Source organism: Gallus gallus, chromosome Z (assembly GCF_016699485.2).
Source record: "Gallus gallus isolate bGalGal1 chromosome Z, bGalGal1.mat.broiler.GRCg7b, whole genome shotgun sequence".
Taxonomy (NCBI): Eukaryota; Metazoa; Chordata; class Aves; order Galliformes; family Phasianidae; genus Gallus; species Gallus gallus.
The window spans coordinates 17,420,466-17,440,250 of NC_052572.1; the positions used below are offsets into that span (position 1 = coordinate 17,420,466).

The 19,785-nt window shown below is 39.3% G+C and overlaps 1 protein-coding gene across 5 annotated transcripts in view; it reads right to left on the bottom strand.

Annotated features, from left to right (window-relative positions):
- Positions 1-3,789: 3,789 nt before the first annotated feature.
- Positions 3,790-19,785, bottom strand: part of SLC38A9 (solute carrier family 38 member 9) — a 44,250-nt gene continuing 28,254 nt past the window's right edge. For all 5 annotated transcript variants that reach the window (XM_046905524.1, XM_424731.8, XM_046905522.1 and 2 more), the window contains 4 exons: positions 17,049-17,162; positions 15,628-15,776; positions 8,835-8,924; positions 3,790-6,743 (listed from right to left, as the gene is read on the bottom strand). In XM_046905524.1, coding sequence (XP_046761480.1) covers positions 6,578-6,743; positions 8,835-8,924; positions 15,628-15,776; positions 17,049-17,162 — 519 coding nt within the window. In that variant the 3' untranslated portion in view covers positions 3,790-6,577. The remainder of the gene's footprint in view (positions 6,744-8,834; positions 8,925-15,627; positions 15,777-17,048; positions 17,163-19,785) is intronic.

The following is a 19,785-nucleotide window of genomic DNA, read 5'->3' on the forward strand; positions in this document are numbered from 1 at the left end:
GGTTATGGATGTGCTCCTTTGATGCCACTAAATGGAAATTTATTACCCAGATGCAAATCAGGTGAACAAACCTGTCTGAACGGGGTTAATTAGGGCACCTGAGTTATCTACAAAACAAGACAGGAAAGGAACGAAAAACAATGCACACTGTGGGTTAGAGTTTATTTCTGGAGATCCAGCCCAACGTTGATTGCAATTGCTATGATGGGGTCACTGCCTACCTGCAGAAAAGAAGTATTTATCTGTCCTGTACATGAGTACACTCGGTGCAAAGACTACTTTCTGCTGTCTTTAATTGACTTGCTCTCTTCTTCTGGAGTATATACTTTCACGCCAGACTTCAGATATTTAAATAAAAATAAGGTATAAAAATCAACAACTCAGAATAGCAAATTTTGTTACACTTTCAATACCCTAGTTAATATTTCAGAGGAGTGATTACAGCTAACTGGATCAGAGGTTACCCCTCAGCTTCTCATTCCTTTTGTATATGCCATATCAAGGGCAGAGAAGGTAACATTTAAACCTGACACAACACTGAAAATCTAGTTAGGGACTTGGTGGAACCACAAAGACATAATTTCAAGGGCTCAATAAATCAAGTTACAATCATACAATCATAGAATCATAGAATCGCTAAGGTTGGAAAAGACTCACAGGATCATCCAGTCCAATCATTTACCCTTCACCAATGGTTCTCGCTAAACCATGTCCCTCAACACAACATCCAAACGTTCCTTGAACACCACCAGGCTCAGTGACTCCACCACTTCTCTGGGCAGCCCATTCCCGTGCCTGACCACCCTTTCAGAGAAGTAGTATTTCCTGATGTCCAGCCTGAACCTTCCCTGGTGCAGCTTGAAGCCATTCCCTCTAGTCCTATCACTAGTCACACGAGAGAAGAGGCTGACCCCCAGCTCACTACCACCTCCCTTCAGGTAGTTATAGAGAGGTACAAGAAGGTACAAGAAGGTACAAGACGTACAAGAACACAACAGTTTCCTAGGTAAGAGTAAATGGCTCACAGTAACTTTAGCAGAGGCAGAATGTGATCTTTTGCCCATTGTTCATCTGTCTGCATCCATAAATAATTGTATAGGAGTTTAGTTATGCAAATTCTCTCTCTCAAGCTGAAAGACTGCAGACAGGTTAAGTCTAAGGCTGGTAAAGAGTGTTGCACTCCACTAGAAGAAATATCACGTGAACACATCCTTCTCCAAATGCACAATGCCAGCATAAAGAAGCAGCAGGAATCATCCTCAAAGCTCCAGCAACCTGCACCCCACCTGTACCAGCCCAGAATGCTTGAGCTCTTCACGGGAAGGTGAGGAGATCTCCCTGAAGTTGCTTATGTTAACTTGATACCAGGTATCTGGGCTCCTTAATACAAACCTTGTATGAAGGCAACTATATATTCAACAAAGAGAGAAATAAAAAAAATAAGTTTCAGTGCAAAGCATTCTCCCCTCTGCCCCTCTAACTGGCGTGTAATTTGAGTCCCTTGTAGCACTTTTGTAATACAGACTCATTTTGCTCTAAGACATGAAGCCAGCTGGGCAGCTGGGACAATGTCTCTGTTTGGTGTGGCATTTAGTATTTAGCCTGGAACTCAAACGTGTAGGCACTTCTTCGCCCCTCATATTGCAGATGAATGACTCTGCTGTGTTGATTTGAAATGACCTGACTAATCTCAACTTCCTCTAACAGTTTAATGAAATGTCAGAAGTGAACAAGGTCCATGGAATTGAAAAAAGACCATTCAAACAATGATGAAAAGAAACACATGGACAGCAGTTTTTAAACAGTCTTTGGACTATTGGAAATAATTCAATGAGCTTTAGCCAAGCTGCAACATAAACATACTAAGAAGGGATTGGAAAACGTTTTATATAAAGCTGCATTTTTCATCTAGACTGCGTAGTCCACTTCAGGATTACAAAAATGAGAAATATGGGAAAAGCCACCATTAGGTTAGTTCAAAAAAAGTAAAAGACCCTCCCTGCTCCCCTCATATCTGCTGGTGTTTGGAAACACAAACCACAAAGCAACACTTACGTAGCTCCGGTTCCACCATATGAAATTACAGGAGGGAGAGGCAAGAGGATCTGGCAAACTGAGTCCTGCTCCCTTCCAAGGAAAGCTTAATGGTGCTCTCAACTGCAGAAGAAATCAAATATGCTGATCATAGCACAGCCTCACAGAATACCAACTAAGAGGGAAAAGCTTACAGCATACTCCCACTGAGGCAAGGTACAATCAGCTAAAACGAACGCTTTGACGCTTTTATTGTCATTAATATCTTACTTCCTATTGGGAAGTAAAATGTCCTGAAAAGCAAAAAAATGCACTCCAGAGGTTACCATATCTCTCACTTCCCTGTGCTACAGCAAGACACTGCCATCATAGCAGTAATCTGAAAGTACACAGGAATCCCTGGCACTTCCCAGAATGCAGACTCTATCTCAAAGATTAGATGGCCATAAACTCCCCAGGAGTCCCTGCTTCTGCAGCAGACCCAGCATTCATTCAGTTATACTCCCACTGCCTCTCAGCACTGCTGTGCTGTGCTGGGTTTGAGGGGCATTTGAGAATGAAGGTCACAAAGGAATTTCCAAACTTCAGGGCTGACATTCCAGTGCTCAAAGCTAAGAGATTCCAAGCCTGAGCAACGACAGGAGACTTATCACCACTGCAACCCTTGCACTCTCAAGGCGATGCTCTATGAAAAACGTGATGTGATCACATAATTAAAAGCTAACTCTTGTGCAGAAACCTAGAAGGCAGAGGATGGAGCAATCCAGAAGCTGAATGGACAAAGCGTAAAGCCAATAAGGCTTTTGGCACTGTAATCAAATGCCACTAACCTGGCATATTTTTCATTATATGAAGCCTGAACATTTGAAATTTTTTAAGAAAGAAGAAAATGTTACGTATCATGCTTTCCCTCAATTCCTGTCTAAATGATGCAACATTTGAATCTTGAATGCTCATTTTTGCTGCAAAAATCATTTGAACTACTGGATTTAATATATTTACTGGCATCCAGGCATGTATTAATACAGATATAACAGGAAAAATGGACTTGTAGAAGCAGACACAGCTGTGATTGCAAAACTGAGACAAAGGTGAAAGCTAGTAAGTAAAGGAGAGATTTTGTAGGCTGCTAGAAAAGGAAGAATCTGGACCATGACAACACTAAGCAAGCGGAACAGATAATGCCAGGCCATTACAGAGAAGGCCTGTATGTAGCTTGGATGCAGAGAAAGTAATTTTCTCTCTCATCATGGCAGAAGGCAGACTTAAAGCCCTGTCATCTGCCCTTGCCCTTGGAAAGTAAAACCACTTCTGTTTAACTTGAGTCTTCCACTGAAACACTAATCCCTTGGTCAGGGTGTTCAGACCACATGTAATCACCCAGCCTCCACTGCACAGACACGTCCACAACTGCTCCTGGAGCTTTCTGGGAATTTCCCTGGCTACTGATGGCTTTGGCAATGCCTAAAGGTCATGCTGGGTTAATTTCTTATACTGCTTGAGATCTGGATTTGAGCTTGATGATATCAGCCACATGAGCCTCATGCAATGAAAACTTCAGTTTGTGTCACAGTTACCACATTAACATGGAGGGCTGGATTTTCAGAGTGCAGTGAAGTAGGGATGCTGCCAAGCACAAAGTCTAGTAGTGCTGTGAAGAAAACTTCAGACTCTTAATGCCTGGCACTTACCACAGATGACAGACAGCCTTTCACATCCCAGCCTATCCCAGCAAATTCAAATGTAAAGACAGAATTCAATATTTCCATCAAAATTTATTCTTCTTCTATGGAAAGATAATAAACAACATTTCACAATGCACCACCGAGTCAATATACTATTTTTTTCTGCTCTGTTAAGTCACACAGTGATTTACTGGAACAGTAAACATAAAGAATTGGAATTAGCTGGCCATCACTGCAGGTCACACGGGCAAGCAGGATGAAGTCTGCTGTTTTCTGTGCCTGCATGAAAAGAGACGTTGCAATCTATATCTGCTTTTTTCTTCTCAGGTGATTAAACTTGCCTTCAAATTTTAAAATATTACTTTTTCACTTACGATGTTGGTTGCTGTCAAAGGAAAAAAAAAATCAAAACTTGGTTCTGCTTACTCCCGAATGGATTCTGACACTTGTGAATATCCCAGCTGCATGTAATAAAATGAAAAATACATACATACTTTTCATAATAAAATGCATTTCACTTGAGATAGTCTAATGAATTATTTCCTATCACTTTAATACTCATCAACTTAAAATTCAAGGTGTTGAAGTGCAGCAAGAACCCCTGTGCAACCCAGATCTAAAGCAACCCAGATTTCAGGAAGGTACAGATATTTTCCCTCTAAATTTTAATCAAATTAGATGGTTGTATTTTGCTCACTTGGAAAAGAGACAAACAGAAGATACAATTAAGATGTATCAACACGAACTCTGTCTTACCTGGGAGCTTCTGCTGAACTACTAGATCATAACAGCAATCAATTTTGCTGATATCAATGAACATTTACTATTAGCCTCAGCAGCAATGATTTAACTCATGGAGTCAAATCCGAATGAAACATGGAAGAATATAATGAGATGGAGTAGCTGCAGTCATCCAGGTTTGTACCGAGATGAAACACTGCATCTAAAATAAATAAGCTCTCGAGCTTCATGTGAATAAGGCCAATGATCGAGATTCTACATTTTATTTTACTCTCAATTTGAAGTTCAAATTCTCTTCTATACCAAGTAAATTTAGAGGTATAGCAACGTTAAAGTTGAGGAACTGTAAATGTGCAAAATCAGTCAGAAGGAAGGGGAGGTTTGTTGGGTAGGAAAAAAAAAATAGAAGGTTTGATATGTGAAATAGACTAGTGAGAATATTGAAGGAACACAGCACCAAGTTACATACAGTGATGACTGCACAGACATTCAAGTAAGCAGCTTAACTGAAATTTTATGGAAGAAGCCAAACCCAGTTCCCGCAGAACAAATATGTAGGCCAGCACTAATGGTGTCAGCAGCAGCAGATGTACTCACTGTGAAGCACTGAAAGGGTGGACTGATAGGCCACAGGCAATAGGGAAATCATGTACAGGACAATAAGAATACACAAGGAAGATGACCAGGAAGGTGTAAATAATTTCAGTACAGAACAGATGGTGGGTGCACTCTTCAATTTCAATTTAAAGGCACAAAAAGTTCCAACAGACAAAAAGAAGAGAATCTGAAATAATTATGTATGTTTCATACAAATCAAAGGACGCTTATGGAAGACAGTGTCCTTTGCAAGGTTTAAAAAGTTTATGTTAGACAAATGGATCTGCATCATCACTACAAAAACTCACACAAAAAAAATTCACAAAATTATCCCCTAGAGAAATATGGCAGATTATTTAAGGTTATGCTATAAGCACATACTTCAGGTTAGGGCTCAGACTCTCAGGTAAAGGAGGGTGTATACACACACATATGCACACTCTCTTGGTTGGTAAACAAGGAGTTAAAAACAAAACAAAATCAACAGTAATAAGAACAACAAAACACCACCACCCTTCCCAAATTCTTCCAGTCTCTTTTAAGAATCAACTAAAACAGAAATTATTCCCTTTAATGCACAATGTGAAGGTACACTAGCTTTGCCTGTAATGTCTGTGTCCAGGTCTGAAATATCTGTAGCAATGAATGTCGCTGAAGAGCACAGTGAGATTAAGATCCTACAAGGGAGTACAAACCAAGCTTGCAAAGCATCTTGCACCCATAGAACTACATAATAACTCCTGACAAGACAACTTCACTTAGTTAAAAGAGTTGAAGTGAGGTCAAGCCTGGAATTCTGACTTTACTTGAGTCTTGTTCTAATTTTTTTTTCATCCTCCTGATGTTTTTCATTTTGAGATCACAAATAGCTTGTGTAGATATTGGTTCTGAATAAAACACTGGGATATGAGATTATTGTTTCTTGTAGTTGGAATTTTTTTACAGGAAGAATGTTGCCAAACCAATTTAATAGCATATTCAATATGAAGAGCGCGTTTTGACCCAAATGACTATAAATTAACCTTTCTTAAAAAAAGAGAAAGAAAGAAAGAAAAGGAAGAAAATAATTTCTTCATTTTCCAAACAAAACAGTAAAACAATTGCAACAAAAGAACATTTCAAACAGCTAGTGAACAATACCATGGAAGCACGTTCAGACTAAAGGTAAGGACAGTCCTCTTAGAGGAAAGAGGAGTTCTACAGCTTAAGGCTGAAAGCTGAGTGTTTTGAGAAGTTAGCTGTAAAAAATTAAAATATCTGAGCTTCATTAACACTTGATGTACATTCAACAACAGCAGAACCACCCCAATCATATTTGAACTACTTCACTTATCTCGAAATTGTGTATTTTGTGGAACAAAACAGGTTTTCTTTCAAGTGCCTGGAAGATGTGTTTTGAATTTATTTCAAAGGTGCAGCTTTTCTGAAGAAGATCTCATTATCATGTGTGATAATGTTGCTCAAGGCTGTGGCCAAATGTCACAGTATCACTTGTGACAGCCACAGGGAGAAGGGGGTTTTCATAATAGGAATTGTGCAATCAGATTAGCCAGTCCAAGGAGGATTATAAAGACGTGAATGATCAATGCTGGCCACGTCAGCTGCCCAGCACGATGCAGGGAGATCACGTAGATGAGCGACGGATACACAAACACAAAGGCCAGACCACACGTTGCTCCAGAGTATCTGAAGAAAGGGGGGGAGAGAAGGGGACAAGAAAGAAAAAAAAAGGGGGAAGGGGGGGGGGGGGGGGGGGGGAAGAGAACAAAATGCTTTGTGTTAACTCTCACTTCTTCTTGTCATTTTTTTTTTCACTCAAAAGTGAACAGTCTGACCAAACATGGCTACTTGCAGTCACTAAACACTGATTTCTGTTCGTTGCTGTCCTGCACTGGCATTTCATGATGTGCCTCTCAGCCCCCTGACTCTCCCTGCCTGTGCTCTGACATGCCTCTGATGTTCCAGTCACATTCCCACATGATTCTGGGAATGGACTGGACTCACTATGGAGGTTTTTACTTTCTTTGGGGAAATCTGTCAACAGACAATGTAAAAATACCAACAGTGCATACTTTGTTAAGCATCTTTTACTTACAGAACTGCAAATCTCATTGATTCCCAGCCATCTGAGAATGCATGGTAAAGCATATAAGTGTAGAAATGCTCTTGAATCCGCAGCTTTTATTTTAAATAACTTAATGTGATTCAAAAAAGCTATTCTCCAGACCCAAAAAGATCAAAATACCCTTCTGGAAGCACAATCAACCACAGCAACTGAAACACTTAACTTTTTCTAACCATTCTCTTGCTTATCAAACCTTTTTCATTAATTTCCCCCGCTGTGAATTTCCACCTATTAAGCTATAGTACAGCCAAATGTAAATTATTAACTAGCAACATATTTTATTTCAAAGATTTGATCATGCCCTTTAGACAGTGGAAATACTGCTACATAAAATAAACCTGCATAACAAAACTTGTCAACATATGTTAGATCGTATATAGAAAACTTATCAGATAGAAATGCACTGTTCCAAATGCTTAATTGCCACGCACAGTGAATGCGTCAGCAGATCTCAAGATCAGTTTGCAAACAGAGATGTGTATTACATGATATTTATTTTCAGTTAATAACTAAGCTGTCTCTATCACTGGAATCAGAATGTTTCCACTAAAATGAGAAATAATAACAAAAGAAAAGGAAATGGAAAAAAGGACACCTCAAAGATCAGCTATTGAGCAAAAGAAAGTTATTTTGCTATACTAACCAACCTAAGCCTGTCATTCTAGTTTTATAATTGCAAATTTCTATACTTTTAAACATCTCCCTCTCCTGGTTGCTGTAGGAAAAATGCAAACTAGGAATGGATGACAATGATTACGTACACGGAATCATAGAACGGTTTGGGTTGGAAAAGACCTTAAATCCACCCAGTCCCAACTCCTGCCATGGGCAGGGCTGCCCCCACCAGCTCAGGCTGCCCAGTGCTGCATCCAGCCTGGCCTTAAGCACCTCCAGGGACGGGGCACCCACAGCTTCTCTGGGCAGCTGTGCCAGCATTTCACTACTGTATGAGTAAAGATATTCCTCCTTGTATCTAACCTACATTTCTGCTCTTCTATTTTAAAGCTGTTCTCCCTTGACCTGTCACTATCAGACCATGTAAAAGTTGGTCTCCCTCCTGTTTATCAGCTCCCTTAAAGTACCAGAAGGTAACACTGAGGGCTCACCCAGCGTTCTCCTCTCCAGAATGAACAAGCCCAGCTCTCAGCCTTTCCTCATAGGAAAATTACAGAAATCCCATGTGTATAACACAGTAAATCTAAGATGTAATTTAGCAGTAAAATTTTTATGTTACTTTTCCCTTTTAAGTTACTTGCATTATTGGATTTTTATCACAGACATTCAAATTAGTTTCAAACAGTCTTAACATAAAAACTGAGAGAAATCACACAATAAGCAAGGAACTTTTATGCTGACATAATATTCTTTGATGTGGATAGTTACATGGCGACCAGGTGCAGCTCCCATGAAACTTGGGGAATCATCTCAGTCACCGCAGATACAAAGGCACAGTTACGGATAGCTGCTTGTCAGAACTTTTAAAGAGCAGATGCAGATAGCTTATACTTCTAAAATTGTTCTGTACAACTTACAAAAGCCTAAGTCCACAAACTGTAAAGTTACAATTACTCATGCTCTTATTGCTCTTATTCAAAATTGAGACACAGACACGTTAACACCGTAGGCAATTTAATGTACCAAGCAATGCTTACCTTATGATACCTCCGATATTTGGATAAAATCTTGCCATTGCTACTCCAGCTCCTACAATTGCTATGTTCAGAGCGAGCACATGGAAAACACTACAGGGAAGTGAGAGAAAAGATATTAAAATCTACACTGTATTTATTATGAAACACCATTACCTTTAATTTAAACTAATATTTAACAGGTATACGGATGGTACTTCAATTTGCATGACTCATGGTATTAAAGCTAATTAATTTCACTGTAAACATAACATTTACTGAAAATTCTGAACACCAAACTGTAAATATCTTGTGTTTTGATTTGAAATATTCTTAAGGAGTAAGTATGTATAATCTGGCAATTCTTCTGAAAGCATCATATGTGGTACTCAGCATTCAGGTATTTCAGATGGATATTCAAATACGGAGGAAACCCACAGTAAAGAATTAGCTTGCTCAGAGAACGATCTGGATTGCTCAGGGTGAGCTATGGAAACCAAGAGGAGAGATACATCACTAAAAGGAAAACACTACACAGAATGCTATGAAAAACAAACAAACAAGCACTTAATACCTGACCTCTAATATGTTTTGATAACAAACATTTGAGATGTTGGACCTAACTTAATATCAGGCATGCACACTGCTTACAGTAGATTTTGTAAAATTGATTTTGGTTTTACAAACAATTTCCTGTTGCTTTCCTTTATGCAATAAGGATGAAAAAACTGGAGGTTTCCTGTTCTCCACAAGCAGCTTCGACTGCATGCGACTAACTTAGTGCAGGCATTATGCACACAGCTAACGCCTGGGAGAGTATCACTTGTCTTCAAAGAATATAAAACATTGGCATATTTCAGCATAGGGTAAAGTCAGGAAATATAAGAAAAAACACTGGGATATTTTGGTCACGCAGCTGTTTCTATGAAGGGAAAGAAGAAATTGCACACAGGTAGCAGAGATACAGTTTTTATTGATCCAGAATGGTTTGGTTCCTTAAAATAATCAAAGCCTGTAAGCTGATGCTAATTATTTTAAACGCAGAATGTATCTGCGTTACATGGAAAGCCACTAAAGAACAATCTTTTCAAGTGGATTATAGCTGAAACAGTAAAAGTCACCACTTCCATGGCTGGAAGACGGGCCACTAGCCAGGGTTTGGAAGAAAGGTTGGAGTGGTAGAGGGGACTCATTCAAGTGTATGGGAACAGCAGGAATTCACACACAAAGACGTAATTGAAGATATACAGTATTTCCAAGATTTGCCCATAAGAGATGATCTAAAAATAGACAGAAACGATATTCTTCACTCTGTGCATGGCATTCTAACAGCAGTGCATGAGAGGTACACTTCAGAGACTGAAGGCAGCAGTGGGAACACAGCAGCTGACATTTTAAGAGAAACATCGTCCCGTATAAACCCGGTAAAACCCCAAGGACCTCATCACCTCCCTGGAGTCAGACTGTGAATAAAAGATGGACCAAACACCCACTGCTCCTCTAATACTCCTTAAACAAAATCTAATTGACTGCGCAGTTCACAGAACCTTTTGTTAGCACTCCCTTTCCCTCACCTCGCGCTCACAGCAGATGGCAAACCTCGCTGCGAGACGACACAATGAAGCCAAAAGTTTATGAATACAGAAAATGGCGGGAATTCACTCCTTCCCTTTTCGCCGAGGTAAACTTTCAGCAAGGAAGATTAAACAGAGTGTAGGCCTCACCACTGGGAAAGGTTTTCCAAATCTGGGTCAGTACAGAATATTTTTGCAGAAATTTTGTAGCTCGAAGTTGTTGCTTTTTTAAAAATTAATTCAACCTTCCTACAACTTCAAAGGCAAATGCACGTGTGTGCACAGGTGTGCTGTGAAATGAAGTATGACTCCAATTCTTCATCTGGGAGAAAGCGTCAGGGCAAGGAAGGATGCGTTTTTACTCAAGTGAAAACAACTGTCTGAAAATGCCCCCAAACAAGGCAGTGCTTGCAGAGAACTGTTTTCCAGTTTTGGTTGTCACAATTAAGCAGCAGCCTCAAGAAAAGCAACACAAAGACTGAAAAGGATTTTAATCCATTCACTTCAAGGGAAAAGGTGACACTATTTCTCCTTGGGACTTTTCTGTGCCTCTCTCTACCATTTCAGTAACAGCTCAGATTAGACCATGTTTCCAGTTCTCCAATAAAATGGAGTGCGTGTTTAAATCACAACAAAACAGCCCCTCCACACCTGCACATTTGGTTTTTCTGTACAGATACTCAGAGGTTATCTCACCTTTTGGAAATGAAGAAGGCATATTCTTAAATGTTAAACAAGTGAGGATCTGACATCCACAGCTACCATCAGCTGTATTATTTCAGACAGTACATTTTCTAACCAGATCCCAAGTTTTATGCAGGCACACACCTGCAAGGACAAGCACTCCCCATAGGCAGTTATGTCTTCACAGGCTCTCAGTGGCTCAGCATTAGACCACCAGTAGCTTGCTGTACACCTAATGGCCACCACACGTTGCACAAGGCAGCCAGAAGAGCAGCAATTTTTGGCGACACAACCGTATCACTTCTGTTTTTTTTAGATCCACAGGGAAAAAAGCATTCAGTAGGCACGCTGCAACAAGCCCTCCCCTGGGGAAGTGGTGGCTGCAGTTATCCTTGTGAATAATGGTGGCCATATATATTTAGCTAACTTAGCTAACTTCAGCATCCTTAAAGTAAGAATCACAGCAAGTGCAAAGACAAACCACAGGGCAGGTAAGACTGAAGAAACTAAAGAAGAAACTCGTTAAAAATCCTGACAGGTCAGAAGCAAAGAAATTAAAAGTGCTGCAATCAGTGTGGAGTCACAACATGAACACACACATTTAAATAGTACAGAAATCAAAACAAAGTTAATGTAAGTAAAGATTTTTGAAAGGTTTCTGAATCTAAAACTGAATTTTCTTCCCAGAAGTCTCACCTAAGTGACACCAGTCAAAAGACTATGAATTTCTGCAGTTTCAATGCAGAGCAGAAGCGAGATGAGGAGCAGATCGCTAACTGTGCATGCAAACAGCAGAAATGTACTTCATTGCATCAGAAGGCACACATCTGTTGGAGAACTGGCAGGTCTGCTGGGCTGCCATGGAGTGAGGGGAGGACAGTCTTTCAGGAAAGCCAAAGGATTCCTGTCCATCAGTTTATTTAACCTCTCAGAGCAAGGAAGATTTTAAAAAGAAATTCTAAAAACTGATGACTGTACAAAGTATTTTATGCACGGCATATAATTAATCAAGGGAATTCTCTGTCACAGCTATCACCGTAGCCAGAAGCCAACAGTAACACTAGGAAAAATGAGCTTACTATACATGCCAGAAGATCCAGAATCACATCAGAGGCAGCAGATAAACCACACGCCTCTTGCCATAAGTCACTCATTAAACAATGCCATTGTAAATATATCTTACTTTAGAAAATAAAGCAATTTCCCAAAACACAGCATTTTGGCCTTTTTTTACAACACAAGGGAGAGAAGAAAGATTTTCTTGGATTTTGTCCCAGTATGTCCCCTTCTTGTTGTGGTCTTTCCACTAACGTACTCTTTGCTCAATAAAAGATGAAATTAGGGTGTGACCTATTATCACTAAATCTTCTGTGGGAAGCACAGGAAGGCTCAAGGCTTTGTGACGGTGCCTGTCATACGACCACTGTGTCCATCATGTCTACATATGTGTTTAAGACAGGCAGTGGCACAGGTGTCTGAAACTGGTAGACAAGGAGAATCCTCCAATTTAGAGTCAATGTGTATTTTAGCTCTCCAACGATAAGGATGACTCTTTTTCAAAAGACAAAACTTATACCAGTTGGGCTCTCAGGAAACAGCACCACAGGCTTACTGTTGGAGGACACCTAACTGCGACCTGCTGTAGGGAACCTGCTTTAGCAGGGGGGGGTTCGACTCAATGATCTCTTGAGGTCCCTTCCAACCAAAAAATGCTTTTTTGGAGACAAACGCGACAATTACAGACAATGTAAATTTATTGTTTTCTGTCAGCTGCAAAGGAAATTTAATATAGGAAGGATGTAACTATGGAAATGCGCCTAATTAGGCATACTGAATCACAGTGGAGTTAAGTGGAGGCTAGGTGGCCAACACAGATCTTCAAATGCACCACCAATATAACTTGGCACACTGACAGATGTGTTGTACATATATGTGCATGGATATACCACCAAGGAACACCCCTAAACTCTATTTCCACAGCCTGAAAATAAATATAGGAAAAGGCAGAAAAAGTCACACGATCAGAACCAGTCTCAAGACCTCAAGATTCCTTAGTTACAAACAAATTTTCACCAGTTATGTGACTGTGAATATTCTCCTTCATACACACACTCCAGATAAACACCTAAGAGTTAAAGTTTGTATTTCACAGATCAGTCTTTTTTTGCCTGGAAACCGCTAGCCATTGACACTGAAAATTTTGATAAAAGCCAAGTACATATAATTTATCATTTTCCTATGGAAAAGCATACAACGTAGTATTTCCAGCTAAGTTCTGCAGGGTGGATCAACAGGATTTACGGGGAGATACCAGTTTAACATCAGTAAGAGCTACCATCTCTATCTTTTCAAAATGTGTCCCCACAAATCAGCTCTCCCATACCTCTTTTTAAATACAGTTCTCTCGGCACAGCAGAACAGTAGGGAGCTCACAGGAATACAGAAACATCTACCAGGTCCTTCTGGAAGCAATGATATGGAATTCTAGCAAAAACAGAAAAATTTCTTCTCCAAAAGAGTGGTGAGGCACTGGAATGGGCTACCCAGGGAGGTGGTGGAGTCACCATCCCTGGTGGTGTTCAAGGAACATTTAGACGTTGTACAGAGGGATGTGCTTTATTGGGAAATACTGGTATTAGGTGGATGGTTGGACTGGATAAACTTGGAAGTTTTTTTCAACCTTGGTGACTCTGATTCAAAGGGCCTACAGCAGCTCTGGAATTAACATAATGCAATTTCATTGGTAATGTGATGATAGGTAGAGCATTGCATTCACAGGCTCTACCAACATTGGGACCACAGTTCTAATTTTTCCAGAGTAGTTGGTGGTAGAAAAACCCACAGTAGTGAAATTCTTCCCTAGAAAGGTAATACGAGAACAGTGCTACCAAAGGATTAGCTTAGGTTGCTGGTGAAAACCAGTCCTGAAGAGGTATTTCACAGGCAGGCCATGGGTCTTTTATTATAATCTTAGAAAGAGGTCTCATGCTCACTACCATTCTTCAGTTAGTCCCCACTGCACAGGAAAACAGAGCTATAAATACACAGAAGCTGGAGTCTGGATATCAATTGAGTGACATTTGAGCAACATGTGAGATACCTGGGATACCGAAGAGAGACACATACAGTCAGAATGTACTATCTTGCCTCCAGAGGTGAACAAGAGAACAAGTGGCTTCCTAGAAACGATTTCTGACTTCTCAGAAATGTTAAACACCTCCCCCTATAAGGACTTTAAAAAAAAAAAGAGAGACTGAAGCTACCCACAGGACATCCCGGAGACAAGAATAAAGAACGTGCATTATCACATTCGTCATACCACAAAAGCTTAAAAACAGCAAGCTTGAGCTAACCTGAGCAGATGAATATTTGTATGTAGATTTGTATGAAGATTTTAGGAGAGGCCAGAAGGGAAATGAGAACCATCCAGGGAGTGACTTGGGAGAAGAGATGGGAAGAGGCAGATTTACGTAATACTAAGCATACGGCTATTTCCCAGCGGCTGTGAAATCCATGTTTAGCACTTAAATCAATGGCCTTGTTTCCAATAGTAGCTTGCAGCAGTTCCTAAAAATCTCCTCTACTTTGAACTGAGTACAATTTAGCATCAAAAAAAAGCAGGCATTTATTTCATGTCCTAATTTAGGCATCCAGTTTCTAGATCTTTCTATACCTATTTTAGGATCCAGAAGAAACCTGAAACTTTTAACAGTGTCTTCCCAGACCTGTACGCTACTGCTGATGCCACAAAGGAAATACACATTGCTTCCTGTGATATTTTTTCCTTCCCTCCATCAACAGTAATTCAGAACATAAAATAAGAACCTCAGAGATAAATACCAACTTCTCAGCTGTGACAAATTCAGATGATATTCCAAATATAAATGTCCTAGGTTTTATTTAAAACAACAGCAACAACAAAATAACAACAAACAAACAAAACTGAAATTGAGTTCTGGGTCAGCTCTTCCCTGGTGTTCAGGCGGGGTACAAATGCAAGGGTGTGGCTCATCTCTGAAATTAGCATCTGGAAAGCTATTTTTATAAGCATAATAGCAGTCAAGATAACGTGGCTAACAACTCGGTTAGCTATTAGCTCTGCTTAAACACAGTTGGATGATTACTAGCTATGCACAATCAAAATGCATACTGAACTCTGAAAGGTTAATATGCAGAGTGCATGCCCTTCAAAACTTAAAGACCAATAGGTAAAATTTTTCTGAACTGAAATTTTTTTTTCCTGCACAACTTCTTTTTTGCTATATAAATTCACGACAAAGAAACTGTGCTGTTAAAATGACAAAATGAAGAGCTAAAACAAAAGACACAGCTCCCTCCTATTCTGCTCTGCCAAGGCGGAGCAGTCCTGGTCTGCAGGCTAGAGTTTCCTTTGCATGCCTACTCAACCTTTGCCTCTGCAAGCACTTTGAAATTAGCGTTTGAAATATACTAATCCACCAAAAAAAAAACTCCTGAAAGCTCAGCCAACTTTCTGACTACATACAAAAGACTAGCTAAGCACAGTGCGCCAAGCTCTTGTCAAAGGACAGTCTTCTTACCTTGGGTAAGCAGTTCCAAAAACCTGTCTTAATAGCTGGACCCGTGCCAGATAGCCCAACAGTGGGTATACAGTAATCATCTGGAACAGCAGAAATATTCTTGCAATAAAAGACATGATGTCGTTGCTGGGAAAGTTATCTAGAAAATTCTAAACAGAGGGATAACGTTACATTTACCAATGATGTCTTGATTACATTTACGCGCTGCTTTTTAATAGCCATGTTCAAGAAAGCAGATGATAAAAGCCAAGCAAATCCAAATGCCAGATCAACCCCGTAACACGAAATACTTTGTCTCCTTTGAAATCGTTATGTAACCAAATACCTCCTATTTTTTTATATTAAAGAGATGATGTCAGTTTCAATGTTAAAAAATATTTTCTTCTCTCAGCATTCAAAAATAATCAAGCTTATGGAGCAGCTACCTGACTTCTCAGACAAATGAATTCACGTGCTCTTATTATCTGTCATATCATATCTAAGGAGTGGAAAAAAAAGGTATTTATTCAGTAAAATTGGATCATTATCATAAACAAAAAACATTGCAAACACATGAAAACCAGAACAGTACAGGACTTAGATTACATGGAAACATGTAAGTGGTTTTATAGTATCTAGGATAACTACAGAAAATAAACTGCATGGGATTTTATTCCCTTAAAGTTACTACAAATGTTTTTAAAGAAATATTTCCTGGTTAAGCAGTAGTGCCAGTTGTAACTAATCTACAGTCAGAGGAAGCCTTTAAAAGCTGCTTTACTGCTACCTACTATACAGGCAATGTGGATCACTTCACATAAAAGGCATCATCAGTTTACAATTCCTCTCTTTGAATAAGTCAGGGGTGTGAGAAGCAGCCTTGCCTATAGGCAGAGAAGAGTTTAATAGCCTTTGCAGCAGTGTTATGTGTTATCTGAAGAACTTTGTTGGCAAGGCCCACCACAGTGCTATACTGCAAACCTATCCATAGCAAGGACTCGTGTGAATACGCCTGCATTTCCTTTTATGTTCTGTGGTGGTTGTTTTCATTTTTTTTTTTTTTAGAGTACTTGAAACCAGCCCCAGCGAGCAGGATTTGTCACTACACGCACAATTAAATGTAAACGTGATACTTTTCAGAAATAAACAAACTAAAAATTCAAGTCTGCATTGCTCCTTTTGGTCTTCTATTCACTTTCACAGAGGATGTATTTAATGTTTGTTTTTAGAGGACTACTGGCAACCAGACATGAATGCTAATGAGATAACAAAAGCATTACTCATCTGCCTGTGGTAGTGCCCATAAAGCATCAGCCAACTGACCAGAGTGAAGAACAGATGTGTCTGCCAGGGTGAATCACGAAGCAAGCAGCAGAAGCAGGTTTTTTTTATAACTTAATTAAAGGTCAAGGATGACTATGTAGTGCAGTAAAACATCTTACCTGCTCAATACATTCTTTGGATAGTGGTGGAGAAGGAAAAGATGCAAAAATTATCACTCCAACATACAGATATGTTAATCCCACCAGGAAGTAAGCAATGGAGAGGTCTCTCACCTAAGGAAAAATAAAACCTTATTTTGGCCAGCAGTGACACACCAAAACAGGCAAAATTAAAAACTCAGCAGAAGATGTCTATTGTATTTGCTACTGTTGCTTTTATATTTTATATTTTTATTATTATTTTACATTTTTTACTATTTTTACTGTCACTTACTATGACTTGAATGGAGACTTCAAATCTGATTCTGGATCAGACCAGAAAGTGTGAGATAATTCAAACTGGAGACTGACAAGTATTACATATTTACCTAGATATGCAAAGTATACAAGAAAAAAGATATTCCAGTATAAGCAGCATGCTATTGCTGGGAATACAAACCATGAGTTGTTAAAACACTCAGACTGAGAACTCTCCTTTCTTACATTCATCTGTTGCTATCAGAGCCTTGGGGAGCAGAGGTGGTTGCCAAAGACAAAGCCCATAAATGCCCTAATTGGGATTAAAATTCTGCAGTTGAAGATACTGGCATACCCAGCTGCAGATATAATGGAGGATGATACACTCCAAAATAGAAACCAATGCATCGGATATCTGTATGAATACTGTGATAATGGAAGAAACAGCCATTTGCAATTTAATTAATTAATTAATTAATTAATACAAGTACAACCACAATAAAGCATGTGTATGCACCGAGGTACATACGTTCTTTAGCTTATTATTGTATCATATAATGCCTCTTTAAGTTTGAATATCTGCTTTATTACTGAATTTCGATAACTGTTCCAGATAAGTGCACTAAATAATAGTCAAAGAATTTCAGAAGACTGTGCTAAAGCTAAGGAGATAAACCCACATTGAAGTGTATTACATATGCCCACTTCTGAAAACTTTGACGGTATTTCTGGTTTATCTAATAAGACACACAACATGTATTCACAGTTCGTTAGCAACAGTTAGTACTGGAACACAAGCAGCAAATCTTCTCAAGTACTTTATGAAATCACAGAATTCATACACACAGTAGAGTGACTTAATAGCAGTGTACCTAGAGTTTTGTCTTTACCAACTCCTTTTTTTTTAGAAATAAAGACATCTTTATTTTTTTACTAACTGATGAATTATATTCTGCATAAGAGTACACTATGCTACAAGACTGTCATTACCTTATAGCAAACCATTTGTTCAGCTGCTGCTAATAATCAGCTTCTTAGGGGATTATCACTAATGTTTCAATATATAGCCCTATTTTCCTATGACTGAGAAGCAAATCTTATTAACTCAGGCACAGCACCAAATTATTAGGGCCATGTGGCTTGCAGACCAGGATTCTATGGCAACCAGCCAGTTCACAGATCATAGGCAAAGCTCACTCACATCTCTGCAAGGAAATGCTTCTCCAAGTGTTTCTCCACACGACTTCCTTAACAGAAGAAGTGCACTTTACGCCTTTGTGGCATCTTCCAAAGGCAGGCAGTGCCCAGTGAAAATATGCACACGGTAGATTACAAGTTTCAAGAAAAGTTCAGAAGAAAGCCAGCTCTCATGCTCATTCTGCCTTTTTTTGTCATCAGTTCAGAAGAAGCCAACGATCTTTCTGATCAGACAACACAGCACTGGTAATGCATACCCCATGGTGTGTCTAACGGTCCTTGTCCCAAAGACAGCTGCAACCTCTTTCTGTTGCTGGCCAAATATACATATACAAAGATGGTTCTGTAACCTCCACTGTCCTCATGCTTGTTGCTGAGTAAGGACTACAAGCTTCAGCAGAGGTTGAGGAATACAATTCTATTTAAATTATTCCCAGAATCTCTTCATGCTGATGGAGGAAAGCATGAACAGGCTTTTAGATACCAACTGCATCTTCAACAGCACCAGTGCCGATCATGAGAAGTCATTTTTAAAATCCTAAACATAATCATCCTAATTTCTTACAACTATTTATGAGTAACTTCCATGAACTGCAGGAGCCAGACACGTTCAGTCAGGTGGCTTTGCAGGCAGACATGGACTCTCACCTCTTGAAGACAGTACGTGGAAAGCTTTTCAAAATGCACCGAAGGCCTTCTAAAGGCACATTATCTGACAGAATTTGTTTAGAGCTTCTTTAAATTTGCTATTTTAAATGTATTCCCCATGCATAAAGATAGCACAGTAGCTATCAGTTTCTATTTGTATTTGGCTTACATACAATCTCTATGAACAAATGTCAAATTACTTGTGCTGTGACAAGTATTTGCAGTTGTGGGGGCATGTGATCGGAAAACAAACCCATGCAAATTCATTCCTTTGGAGCACATTTGATTAAGGGTCACTAGCAGGCGTGCTATTACCTGTGATTATATTAACTAGTCCATGCTCCTAGAGTTTCTAAAGAGCGCTTGCTTTAACAGAAACTAAAACTAAACGCTGTGATAATTTTTATAATGTACTTTTATAGTGCATGACACAATACAGCCTTGACTTCAGGTACTATCACAACACAAACAGTATTCAGATTTTGACTTCCGTAAGCAAAAAGAAGTAATAGTGGCAATCAAAAAACAAATGTTATCTTTCCTCATACACATCAAGTGCATTGCAAATATCTGCTTCTGAGTATGAAAAAGGGTTATCTTTGTACAAATGTGTGTGTGTATGTGACAGGAACACATTTTGATTACTATTCTGGAT